This window comes from Rhinolophus sinicus, chromosome 6 (genome assembly GCF_057876585.1).
Source record: "Rhinolophus sinicus isolate RSI-liver-muscle chromosome 6, RSI-T2T, whole genome shotgun sequence".
In the NCBI taxonomy this organism is placed as follows: Eukaryota; Metazoa; Chordata; class Mammalia; order Chiroptera; family Rhinolophidae; genus Rhinolophus; species Rhinolophus sinicus.
The window spans coordinates 36899402-36913795 of NC_142506.1; the positions used below are offsets into that span (position 1 = coordinate 36899402).

The 14394-nt window shown below is 36.8% G+C and overlaps 1 protein-coding gene across 17 annotated transcripts in view; it reads right to left on the reverse strand.

Annotated features, from left to right (window-relative positions):
* The window catches only part of DPY19L4 (dpy-19 like 4), a 73721-nt gene that overhangs the window by 55161 nt on the left and 4166 nt on the right, over window positions 1-14394 (reverse strand). For 13 of the 17 annotated variants that reach the window (XR_016021517.1, XR_016021516.1, XR_016021518.1 and 10 more), the window contains exons 2-3: window positions 12459-12569; window positions 6555-6679 (exon numbers count right to left, since the gene is read on the reverse strand). Coding sequence is in view for 14 of the 17 variants with exons in the window: in XM_019713357.3 (XP_019568916.2) it covers window positions 6555-6679; window positions 12459-12569 (236 nt within the window). In the remaining 3 variants the exon portion in view is untranslated. Of the gene's footprint in view, window positions 1-6554; window positions 6680-9040; window positions 9172-12458; window positions 12570-14394 lie in introns of those variants that run through there. The other 4 variants (XM_088799045.1, XM_088799047.1, XM_088799046.1 and 1 more) reach the window with 2 other exon arrangements.

A 14394-nucleotide genomic window follows, 5' to 3' on the forward strand; every position in this document is an offset into this window, starting at 1 on the left:
TTGAAGGATATAACTTTCTCAAGGATTGGAAGGATAAATATTGTGAAAATGTCCTTACTACCTAAGGCAATATTCGAGACAATCCCTGTTAAAATACCAATGACACACTTCTCTGAATTAGAACACTAACCCTAAAATTTATATGGAACCACAAAAGATAATAGCCAAAGACATTTTGAGAAAGAACTAAGTGGGAAGTATCACACCCCATGATATCAAACTATACTATAAAGATACAATAATCAAAAGATAAAGTACTGGCATAAAAACAGATATGTATGTTAGACAGGACAAGGGTCTCAAGGTCTGGGTGGTTCTTACTAAACACTATTTTTGCTAAGTGTTAAAATGTAGCACAGTATTTTGCAGAAGCAGCTGTCACCTGATGAGCTTGACAGGAACCCAATCAGATAAGTATGGCCAACTGCCAAGAAGAAATCAACATGTAATTAACCAAACAATGTATATAAGCAATGACTAAGCCTCCCTTTGGGGAGACAAAGCTTTGGATATGAATCCTCTGTCTCCTTTACTTGCTGCAATTAAATAAAACGGCCTAATAACCACATCTCATTCTTCAATAGAATGAAACAAGTGGCGAACCCCTTGAGTTCGGTAACAAACAGATCAATGGAATAGAATAGAGAGCCCAGAAATAAACCCTCGCTTATATAATCAATCCATGACACAGGAGGCAAGAATAGACAATGGGATAAAGACAGTCTTTTCAATAACTGGTATTGGGAAAACTAGATAGACACATACAAAAAAAGTGAAATCTTACACCATATAAAAAAATAAACTCAAAATGAATTAAAGAGGGGCTGGGCCGGTGGCTCGGGCAGTTAGAGCTCCATGCTCCTAACTCTGAAGGCTGCCGGTTCGATTCCCACATGTGCCAGTGGACTCTCAACCACAAGGTTGCCAGTTCGATTCCTCGACTCCCGCAAGGGATGGTGGGCAGTGCCCCCTGCAACTAAGATTGAACACAGCACCTTGAGCTTTGCTGCCGCTGAGCTCCCGGATGGCTCAGTTGGTTGGAGCGCGTCCTCTCAACCACAAGGTTGCAGGTTCGACTCCCACAAGGGATGGTGGGCTGTGCCCCCTGCAACTAGCAACGGCAACTAGACCTGGAACTGAGCTGTGCCCTCCACAACTAAGACTGAAAGGACAACAACTTGAAGCTGAACGGCACCCTCCACAACTAAGACTGAAAGGACAACAACCTGTCTTGGAAAAAAGTCCTGGAAGTACACACTGTTCCCCAATAAAGTCCTGTTCCCCTTCCCCAATAAAATTTAAAAAAAAATGAATTAAAGACATAAATATAAGGCCTGAAACCATAAAACCCCTTGAAGAAAACATAGGCAGTACACTCTCTGACATTGTTCTTAGAATATCTTTTTGGATATGTCTCCTTGGACAAGATAAACAAACAGACAAAAAAATGAGACTACATCAAACTAAAATTTTTTGTAAAGCAAAGGAAACCAACAACAAAACGAAGACAACCGAGAGACAAATGATACATCTGATAGGGAGTTAACAACCAATATACATAAAGAACTCATACAACTTAACACCAAAAAACCCGAAACAATCTGATTAAAAAATGGGCAGAAGGCTTCCAGTCAAGATGGCGGAGGAGGTAAACACTGTGCTAGCCGCCTCGCATGATCACATCAAAATTACAACTAAACTACAAAACAACCATCATTGAGAATTGTCTGATTATGTCTCACTGAACAGAAGTCCTACAACTAAGGACATATGGAAGAATCCATGTTGAGACTAGTGGGAGGGGTGAAGATGAGGAATGGGCTGGTCCCACATGCATGTGTAGCAGTTAAAAACTGGAAGGGATATCTCAGCTGCAGCAGTCCCCCTGAGGAGCATGGGGTCACAGCCTCACCCCAGGCTTCCCAGCCCAGAATTTCTGTGCCAGGAAAACAAGTCCCCACAACTTCCGGCTGTGAAAACCAGCAGAGACTGTGGCTGAGTGAGATGGAGGGCTACTGTGTCCTAGGCATTCCTATTAAAGGGCCTGCATATAGACTTACTCATTGACCGTCTCACTAGCTCTGAGCTCCAACACTGAGGCAGTAGCTCAAAAGGCGCCAGGGACAAATGAGAAATTGAAATGTCTGGTTTTAGGGCTAGGGCTGGAGGGGCAGCTTTCTCCCAGATAGAATTGCTGGCAAAAGCCATTGTTCTTTTGTTGAGCCATCCCCAACCTGGCCTGCACATGCAGGCAGCCCCATTCTCGTGATTCGGAGATCCCACTCCACCCAAATTGCTGACTCACTCAAGCCACTTCCAGTGGCTTTTCCATACAAGCGGCATGTCTTGGCTCATGCTGCAGACTTTCCTAAAACCTCTTGAAGGCTCACAAACCCCAAACAAACAGCATCTGGCTTTGGCATGCCCCATGTCTTGCTAAGCAGCCAGAAGCCTGGCGCTACCAGCAGCTGGCCTCATTTCACAGTTTAGCCTCTTCCAGGCGCCTCCAAGCCCAGCACAAGTGGCAACCACCTGCACATTACTTGGTAGCTCATATCAAGTGGTCCTCGGCAGGGCAAGACAGCGGCTGCCCTTGGCCTGCACCAGAGCCCCTGCTCCAAGAGGCCCTAAAACCAACACACCCAATGGTCTGCTTCAGAGAACACCGAAGTACCATCCAACTACCTCCACAAACAACACACCCAAAGGCTGACATGGCTGGCACCATAGCCCTGTTAAAGTGAATCCTGCTCCGTAGGGTCAGCCCCTGCATAACAATTCATCTACAGTCCTCGCAACCAATCAGCCTGAGGGGCAATCAGTCAAATTGACGCCAACAGTAATCAAGATTCAACTACAACAGAAGGGCACACACAACCCACACAAGGATACACCTGGAGCGCCCAGCTCAGGTGACCAGGAAAACTGCGCCACTGGGCCCCACAGGACACCTACTACATAAGGCCATTCTAACAAGACCAGGAAATACAGCAGATTTACCTATTACATAGAAATACACACAGAGAGGCAGCCAAAATGGGGAAACAAAGAAACACGTCCCAAATAAAAGAACAGAACAAACCCTCAAAAAAGAACTAAACAAAATGGAGACAATCTACCAGATGCAGATGTCAAAACACTGGTTATCAGAATGTCAAAGAAAAACGAAACATAAAAATGGAGCTAGAAAACACAAAAAAGAACTAGTCAGAAAAGAAGAGCACAATAACTAAAATGAGGAATACATTAGAGGGAATCAAAAGTAGATTAGATAAAGCAGAGGATCCAATCAGCAATTTGGAAGATAAAGCAGCAGAAAACACCCAATCAGAACAACAAGAAAAAAGAATCCAATAAAATGAGGATAGTTTAAGGGGCCTCTGGGACAACATCAAGTGTACAAACATTTGCATCTAGGGGTACCAGAAGGAGAAGAGAGAGCAAGGAATTGAAAACCTATTTGAAGAAATAATGATGGAAAACCTCCCTAGCCTGGCGAAGGAAACAGACATAGAAGTCCACGAAGCACAGTCCCAAACAAGGTGAACCCATACAGGCCCATAGTAGGACACATCATAATTAAAATGCCAAACGTTAAAGACAAAGAATCTTAAAAGCAAAGAGAAAAGCTGTTAGCTACCTGCAAGGGAGCTCCCATAAGACTGTCAGCTGATTTCTCAACAAAAACTTTGCAGGCCACAAGAGATTGGCAGGAAATATTCAAAGTGATGAAAAAGCAAGGACCTATTATACTAAGATTACTCTATTTAGCAAAGCTATCATTTAGAATCGAAAGACAGATAAAGAGCTTCTCAAACAAGGAAAAGCTAAAGGAGCTCATCACCATGAAACCAATATTACAAGAAATGTTAAAGGGACTTCTTTAAGAAGAAGAAAAAAGAAAAAGAACAAAAATATAAATAAAATACCAAAAACTACAAATCTATCAACAATTACTTTCAATGTAAATGGATTAAATGCTCTAATCAAAAGACACAGGGTGGCTGAATGGATAAGAAAACAAGACCCTTACATATGCTGCCTACAAGATACTCACTTTAGATAAAAAGACACACACAGACTAAAAGTAAAGGGAAAAAGATATTTCATGATAATGAAAACAGGAAAAAAAAGCTGTGCAAGCAATATTTATACCAGATAAAGTAGACTTTAAAACACAGACTGTAACAAGAAACAAAGAAGGACCCAGTAATTCCACTTCTGGGTATGTATCCAAAGAAAACAAAAATATTAATTCGAAAAGATAAATGCACGCTACTTTCACTGCATCATTACTAGTAATAGCCAAGATACAGAAGCAGCGTAGATGTCCATCAATAGATAAATGGATAAAGAAGATATGGGATGTACACAATAGAATATTATTCAGCAATAAAAAAGAATGAAATCATGCCATTTGCGACAACATAGACATACAGGATATTATGCTTAGTGAAGTAAGTCAGACAGAGAAAGACAAATACCATATTATTTCACTTATATGTGGAACCTAAAAAAAAAAAAAATGAATAAACAAAACAAAACAGAAACAGACAATAGATATAGAGAACTAGCTGATGGTTGCCAAAAGGGAAGAACGGGAGGATGGGAATAAAAATATCTACAATATTTTAAAATCAAACTTGTTTATTTTCATGTATATTTATCAATACAAAAACAAAAGATATCAGAGCAGTTTCCCCAAAGTTTGATCAAAGAAGATATATTCTTAAAATATAAATGGGTATTACCTAAAAAGAGTTTAGTTAAATAAGTTGTGTAAAAGGCTGGATTAAAGAAAGTTAAATGGGCTTACTGCAAGACTTTTCCGAGTTTCACTATACATTATGCACTATCAATCTCCAAGAGGATGTCTTTCCCAGATGTATTTGATCAGTGGATCTTTTTTCTCATTTATAGTTTATTAATCTAAATAAATTTCCTTAAAATGATTTTTTATTAATGGAAACAGATTTGTTTCTTTCTAAGATTTCAAAGATGTAAACCCTTAATCAGTGTTTCCCAAATTTAATGTGTGTATGAATCTCCTAGAGATCTTATTAAAATGTAGATTGTGATTATCAAGTAGGGCCTAAGAATCTGCAATTCTGAAACAGCTCCCAGATGACGCCAATACTCCTGGGTCATACACAATGCTTTGAAAAACAAGGTTCTTGATGAATGCCTTCTAAATTTTCAGTCTTCAGGTTGTTCTCAATTCTGCCTACGTAATGGAGTCACTTAGAAATATTTTGAGCAATACTGCTCCCAGAACTCCTTCCACCCCCACCTACGAATCTGAGGGAGGTCATTTTTTTTTAAAGCTCCCCAGATCATTCTATTATACATCCAATATTGAGTACTAATAGTTAATCTGCATAACGTTTCTAACTCTTTTGCTGTGACATTCAGATATGTTTTCCTAAGACTTGCACTATCAACAACAAAGATGTTTTGTACGCCATATTGAGTAACATTTTGTAATAATTTTTTGTTATCAATGCCATTAGATTCTAATTTATCTATACTTAAATCTAATTGATGACCCTTAGTATGTTTTGAGTATTTTCGCTAAAAGTTAATATAACGGTAAATTTATTACCATATAACAAAGGTTTAAAATAAAAATAATGTCATTTATGTACAAAGCAGCTCAAAATGTTATTAAATGCATAAAAGTCAAAATATCAACTTTTTATTTTTTGTGGATTTTTGACACATTTAAAAAAAAACTTGAAATCAATTAATGTAGTGAAAGAGCTAAGGAGATAAATATATGCTATGGTAACAGCTTTTGTCAAACCAATATATTCAGTTAAATGTTTTGGTAGTGCTAGGTAAATCAATGGCTTAAAAACATTTAGTCAGATTGACTACCTGCGTAAAAATCAGAACAATAACAAAATAGTTTGGGTTAAAACAAAACAAAAAAACACACAAAACCCTTAGAGTCAAGTGGTAACACCATGTATTATAGGTATATCTGATTATGAAGATAAGTTAAAAATAACTTATCAAAGGCCAAATGAATTATGAATATAATCACAGTGACTAAAAAATCTGGAATATATATGATTTAAAACCAAATATTAAACATACTAATATGAGGCAACATCTGAATAAATACTGTATGCCTGTTATTTTTCAATACCCCCAAAACATTCTAATCATGTAATCTAAACATTAGTATATTTTGATGCTGAAATTTACAGATCGTTTCTGAAATGTTTAACTGCCAAAGCCTTAACTAAAAAGCTGACTAAACTCGATACCACTTCACCATCATCAAAAGTCCCTGATAAATTAACTGCATGAAGGATAGCACCCTCATAGTTGCTATTTTATGGCCTTGAAATACAGTCTATTCAAATTTTCAATGTTGATACTGTGACTGTGTTCTCAAAACAACTTCTATACTATTTTGTTTCTAAAGGGTTGTATATAAGAAAGCACTTGTCATATTTATCACACATCTACTTTGGCTCCTGGGGAAGCACATAAATTAGTATTAAATACTAAACAACTTTCATACACTCAAAAGTTTTTCTTCTTACCTGCCTGTTGGAAAACCAGAATTTCCGTTCATGGTATGCTGACAAATAGAGAGCATACATCATACCACTAGTAACTGCTGCAAGACAGCCAATGAAAATCTTTGCAAAGCGCTGCAATAATACATCTGAAAAAGCGTATTAAAAGTAATCAAATGTAGATGATATTTATATTTATGCACTTTAAAAAAGAAAAAGTAATCAAAAGGTAGTATAGACCGTTGATATGTGATGAAAATGGCATTCTAATGCTGTGGTCTTCCTCTCCCAAACTTATAATCCTAGTCTGATCATGAGAAAAACAGTAAATTCCAATAGAAGGGCATCCTACAGTATACCTAACCAGTATTCTTCAAAACTGTCAAGGACATCAAAACCAAGAAAGCCTGAGAAACTGTCACAGCCAAGAGGAGCCTAAGGAGACATGACAACTAAATGTAATGTATTCTGCATGGGATCCTAGAAAAGGACAATAGGTAAAAACTAAAGAAATCTGAATAACATATGGACTTTAGTTTAAAATAATATATCAATATTGGTTCATTAATAGTAACGAATGTACCATACTAATATGTTAATAATAGGGAAAACTCTGCATGGGGGGTAGATGGAAACTCTACTACCTGTTCAATTCTTATATAAATCAAAAATGTTTTAAAAATTAAAGTCTATTAATTTTAAAAAGGAATCAATGGAATGTACTATGAAAATCTAAAGAAAAAAATACAGGTCCATTCAGAATTATTACTTATATTTTTTCTTAAAAGGAATCTTTTTCTTTATTGAGGAGTAATTCACATACTACTATAAACTACAGCCATTTAAAGTGTACAATTCAATGACTTTTGATGATTATGTACTTAAAACATCATGTACAACTGTTATATAATATGTAACTGCCTCTTGATGAAATAACAAAAATATTTGGATTTTCTATACACAGGATGATTTAGTCCTGCTATAACTATAATTTTAAGTATAATAATAAGCACAGGCCTAAGGGCCCAAACCCCAGTGTTCTGGTACTGAATGACTATAAGTTTGTAAAAATCAATTTATTAGTTTAGCTAAATTAAAATTTGAGCTATTTTCAAGACATTTCATAAATACTAGTTTGCATAGCATACTAGAAGCATTAGATTAGTTATATATCACTAAATTAATATGAATTATATTCAAAGTGCTTGATGAACACTGGCCAATAAATCGAATATTAGTGTAAGTATGACACAACTGTTTTAAACTTACTGTTTCCAATAGTATGTGTAAAACACTTGGCCTGGCACACAGTAAGAGCTCAGTTAAAAAAAAATTTAAAAAATAGAATACAAAAACTTATCTATGGTGGCAATTTGGCAAAAGTGCTTCAAAGTTTCTAAACGTGGATTTTTTTCCTGCCTTTTTTTTTTTTTCTATTAAGCCTTAGACATTGGCAAATTAATCCTAATTATCAGAGGCTGTTATAAAAAATACAGTCAACCAAATCTTATACAGATAGTACCTGACTTACAGTGTTTCTACTTACAATTTCTCAACTTTATAACGGTGCCAAGTGATATGCAGTAGAAGCCGTACTTCAGATTTTGAATTTTGATCTTTTCCCTGGCTAGCAATATATGGTATGAAACTCTTTTGTGATGCTGGGCAGCAGTAGAGACCCACAGTTCCCAGTCAGGCACATGAGCACAGGGGTAAAGTGATACTCTACAGGGCAGTTTAAATGCATTTTCGACTTATGATATTTTCAACTTACTATGGGTTTATCGGGATGTAACCTCCATGTAAGTTGAAGAGCATCTGTATATAAATGCCTTGCCTTAAGACTAAATATTTTGTTTCTGAAAGTTTTTTCTAGAGTGAAAATGGAAACAAGCTATCAGTGTTTGACAGAAGTATATATATTTTAGAAAAAATAAAGAGCTCTGGGCTCTGAAAATTATCATTTCTTGAAAAGGATCTGACTTCAGATTATGTTAGTCATAAACCAGCCTAATCAGATAACTTCTGTGTGCTCATCCCTTCATTTGTAAAATGCTGATCATGTACAACAAAAGAAAAAAAAAAGAACACTACATAAATGTCAATATCAATAATATAAGGGCATAGTTAAGTAATATTTAAAGCACGAGAAAAAGCTAATGACATGCTAAGAAAAGAAATGTAGAATTCAATTTCACAAAAAGTATTTTAAAGAAAGTACATTGAAAAAAATATAATACTTGCCAAAAATTTAAGAGTGGTTAAATCTGGAATTATGCATACGTTTTATTTTTATTATACTTTTCTCTATTTCCCATATTTTCTATCCTGAAAATATATTTTTATGAGGTTAATATACTGTTTCATAGTAGTTATATCTGACTTAATTATATTTCTTATACTGTATTTTCCTAAATGTTTTAAATGACCACTCTATTAGTCAGCTTTGCTGTGATAAAAAGGTGACCCCAAACTATCAGTGGCTTATAAAACAAAGGTTTATTTCTCACTCATTTTACTTGTGGGTTTCAGGTCAGCGGTAACTCTCTACTCAATTCCAGACTTCAAATTAGTTGCAGCTCTTCTCCTTATATCTTCTTCAGAGTTCCAGACTGGGAGCAATGCTTACTTGGTACATGTTCTCATGACAAGAAAAAAGAGGAAAACAGGCAGAATCATACAGTGCCTCTTACAGCTTCTGGTCAGCTAGCATACTGCTATTTCCACTCACATTCCACTGACCCAGGCAAGCCACAATAATAAGCCTGACAATGGGGTAGAGAAGTATACTCCGTTTCAGCAAGGCACTCCAAATCACACAGCAATGGGAAGGAATGTATAATCAATCCACTTTTAAAGAAGGGAGCAAACATTTGGGAATAATAAAAGGGTCCACCAGGGTCTGCCCCATTAATCACAAATAGTCACTTCCCTCCCAAAGGCAAAACACTCATTCCTCCTCAAGAAAGACACCCTAAGAATAGCTTCCCCGCCTGCTTCCTGCATGTAGAAAGTTAGGGACTCAAACATCATTTTAAGATCTCAATAACTGTGTCCTTTTTAATCTACGTTGGCAGTTCTTTTGATTGTACATCTCTCTCAAAAGATTAGCTAGCAATTCTCCTAGGTATTTACCTACAAGGCATAAAAAGAGATGACCACAAAAAGATTTGTACAAGTATGTTCATAGCAGCCTTATTCATAAAAGGTAAATACTGGAAACTACTCAAACGTCCAACAAGAAGGGATAAACAATTATAGCGACACGAATGAATCTCAAAATCATTATATAGGTTAATTTACTAAGTGAAAGAATCCAGATACAAAGGCATACATGTTGTATGAGTCCACTTATATGAAATTCTAGAAATGCAGTTAATCAATATTGAAAAATATCAGAAGAGTGGTTGTCTTGGGGCATAGAGAGGAAATCTACTGAAAAGAGATACGAAGGAACTTTCTGGGATAATGGAAATGTTCTTTAACTTGTTTCAGCTGTATTCAAGTGTCAAAACTCATTTAGCACCTAAGATTCTATCATTTTATTGTATGCTAATTATACTTTAATTTTAAAAAATTCAATCACTCATTTTTGCAAAGAAAAGAACAATTTTGTTGGCTTTTTACTTATTTGATTCCAGTCAGCTTCATATCCCAATAACTATACCCACATTTCTTTTTCTACATATGCCTCCCTTAGAGATTTAATTACATGTATTTTGAACTTATCAAGCTTTTGTGGGACAAGTGTTGTCTTTGATCTTTTCCCCTGAGTGCTCTGTCCAATTAAAAGAACTTACTAGGAACTACCTTAATCTATTTATACACTTTAGTAAGTGACAGCCATGCCCTTGATTTGGTCATCTTAATCAACTTTTGTTACTCAAAGTATTTCTCAATTTTATTTTTTTACTGGTTGAAAAAGACAAAGTTCTAACTTCAACACTACACGTCCCAGAAATTTTGCATTCTCTATTTTCCTCTTCATTCCTGCTTGCAAATTGGCCAATTCTGTTCTAAATTCATCTTTTCTATAATTAACTGCAGCTGATAACCAAGGCACTCTAGTATCACTCTGTTTTGCAATCTTGTTACCTAAAATAATAAAAAATTAGTATTAAAATTGCAACTATTCATAGGAAAGTTTTATAAAATGTTTTGTCACTGTATAATATGGATTATTTTCCCAGCTTCCAAAGTTTTCTTGCTGCCAGACCATGAATTAGATCTGTAGATAACCTATTGCGTTTATTTTATTTGAGCAAATATATGTAAAGGAGCCCTCAACTCTGTATGGGCAGGGAGCAATTTGAGAAAGCTGTTCAGCTCCTAAGGATGGCCTATTCTCCAAAGCCATCTTCAGATACAGTTCAGGAGGATGATAGAAAAGGAAGGACCTACAGAGGGTGGACCCAAGGACCACAGAGAACAATGAACTGGGAAGCTTCTCCCAAGGAAAACAATTGGGGCCTAATCAAGAAACATTCCCTACCCCAGGGTAAGGAGACCTCATATTTACCTACTAGGATTTCAGAATTGCTATAGACAGTGGCTATGTATGTTTCTCACTCTTCCTCTTTCTGAATGAAAGCTTTTGGTTATCCTGTCCCTGTCCAATGTATAATGTGAAAAGGGGCATGTGCAGAAAAGAATGAACATAGCAGGCCTGCAACTACTTTGCTAAGAAATGCCTTGCAAGGTAGGCTATTGGCTGACATTTGGAACCTTGGATTTCAATAGGATTCCCACCATTTCTTAACTGATAAAAATGGTTTACTTTGCCTAACTTGTTTGTACAAACAATGTGGTTCGTGCTACTGCTTTCCTCCTGGGAGTCTACAATTTTGGTATGTGGTAGGCAGAGATTATGTGATCAGCTGCCAATAAAAACCCAGAGCAGAGTGGCTAATGAGCTTCCCTGGTAGACAAAATTACAAACATCACAACTTGATGCTGAAAGAAGCAAGCATGTCGTGTGTGACTCAATTTGGAGAGGACTCCTGGAAGCTTGTGCCTAGTTTCTTGTAGACTTCAGCCCATAAGCCTTTGCTGAATTTGTTTTGTATTGTTCACTGTAATAAATCATGGCTGTGATAATAAATCACAGCTGTGAATACATGACTGTATTCTGACACCTGTGAGCCCTCTTAGCTAATTTCAGAACATAGAGGTGGTCTTAGGGACACGGACACAGGGCAGATAACTTGTCTTTTTACTTTACACGTCTCTGGATCATGAGTCATAGCTGACCAGATACAGATAATAAGACCTTGGGCTTCAAGACTGATGCCATGACTAGATAAAACTTTCTTCCCTGGTGTAGGGGAGGTAACAAATATATTTTGTCTGTAGAAGAGAAGAAAATATTTATGATAAAAAAGACAGAATAGGGTAGACTGTTATTGTTATCCCCAACTATTTTGTCCTTTCCTATAAAAAGATTACCTATCCCTGACCACTACCATGTCACTTGCAATGTTTTCCCCATTGTCACCCGTCGTCAGAATATACTTCTCTATCTCATTGTTTAATTTTATGACTTGATTGGGCTAATAGACTATGAGTACAAGTGACAATATACCAGTTCAACAGAAACTTTCACAGGAACTGCAAAACTCTGACTGCTCTCTTGTTCCTTTCCTCTGCCACAAGAAAAACATGTCCTAAATAGGGGCTATTTCTTTGTGACACATAAAGCTACATCAGCCAACCTGTGGCCACACATGTAATTTTCATCAGAAATAAATGTTTGTTGTAAATGAGTGAGATTTAGGGGTTGTCCTACAGCAAAACCTAATGAAAGCTGGCTGATATCACTGTATCTTAACCACAGAATATGTTTATACATTTAACACATTAATATAAAATAGACTACATAGCATAACTATCTTTGTAGTAACACAAAAATTCCAAAACTACCTAACTTACGTTTTGGGGCTCTTTCAGGAACTGCAGTGTCATCAATTTTCTTTTCTTTGGCAGATTCCTTATATTCTGAAGACTTTGGCTTTTTTCTTTGGCGCAGTTCTATAGCTGCTCCTTAAAATATTTGAAAAGTTATTGCAACATGTATCAAATTATTCTGTCTATATCCCGAAAGATTAACTTTTATTACACTAAGGCAAAAGTCACACAAAGACTATTATTTTCGTAATTATTTTAGTACTCCCCACAAAACTGTCTTTCCTATAACCAAAAACACAATATAGGTTCTGCCTCCAAACTGTGCTTGTGCTTTCAGAATCCTATTGATAAACCAATGAGCTCTTCTCCTAAGATGATGCTATTTTCAAAATATCCCAAAATAAACTCTTTTCCAGAATGACTGGGGAACAAAGTGTTATGCAATAAATTAGCTTATTATTTTAGTTACCTGAGAGCATCACATGCATAATTTTTGAATCAAAATATAATAAAATACATTGGTAAAACTGTACTTCATTGATCCGGAAAGTTCCACAGAATTTCACAGTACTTTCACTGCAGAATTTCATTATCATTCAACAGTCATAGATTTAGGTATTAGAAAATAGGGTGAACCTATAAATATTTGGGAAGATCTCAGAAATTTCCCAATATTAGACTATCAATTCTTTATATATTCAAGAAAAAAATGTAATGCAGAAAGTACTTTTAAACCAGTAAACTAGCTTCCAAATTAAGCAGGGATTGACTAAATTCAATTTAACTACTTTCCTTCCCTAGAATTAACTGTCTTACGGGGTAGGCTTTGCTGTTGTGTAGGTACAAAGTCGTGTCAAGTTTTTAAGGTGTACAATAATTTATCTCCTCCTCATAGAAGTAGAGGAGTTTTTCTTTTCTCTTAGTGATGATTTAAGGCTATGAAATAAGAGCCTTAAGGGAGGAAGCAAAAAAGGAGAAATGAATCAGCTACTGCTGCTGATCAGATGGATTGTTTCCTAGCTTTACTACAAAAAATGAATAAATGTATCTAAAAAAAGCTTCAAAGCGAAGTCATGTTTATCAAAATATCTTTAAACAATGGCACAGAGAGAAAAACATACTGTACATTTAGTGGGTTCAGTCTGACTAGTCTAATTTTTTAACCATTTCTATACTATTATTTATTGCGTAGTCATGGTAAGTAGTGAAGCCACTGAATACATTAGAAAATGACGTTATCATTATAAAAGTCATACCGTGAATTTTGGATTTTTTTGCATACAAATCTGGGTCAACTAACATTATTACATTCCTTTTTCATGATGCCCTTTTAACTTTCCCCTTCTATGGGTTAAAGCAAAACTTAGAAGAAGCCAACAAGAATAAAGATTTATGTAAAGCTAAATAAAGTCTTCAGATGAAAGTTATTATTTTTAATTTTATTAAAAAAGAATACAAGAGGGCTGGCCCGGTGGCTCAAGTGGTTAGAGAGCCATGCTCCTCACACCGAGGTTGCTGGTTTGATTCCCACATGGGTCAATGAGCTTCACCCTCTACAGCTAAGATTGTGAACAATGGCTCTCCCTGGAGCTGGGCTGCCATGAGCAGCCGGAGGTTGGCGTGAGCTCCCCGGGGCTGCTGAGTGCTGCCGCGGGCTACTGTGTGCCACCATGAGCAGATGGTGGCCAGCGTGAGTGACTGGCAGCCAGTGTGAGTGGCCAGCAGCCAGCGTGAGTTGCCATGGGCTGCCATAAGCTGCTGTAGGCCGCCATGGGCTGCTGTGAGTGGCCATGGGTGGCCGGCGGCCAGTGTGAGTGGCCTGCAGCCATCGTGAGTGGCCAGCAGCCATTGTGAGCGGCCAGCAGACGGCGGGAATGCTATGAGCTGCAGACCAATGACTGGCGACCGACTGCCTCAGCCGGGGGGGAGCACAAGGCTCATAATACCAGCATGAGCCAGG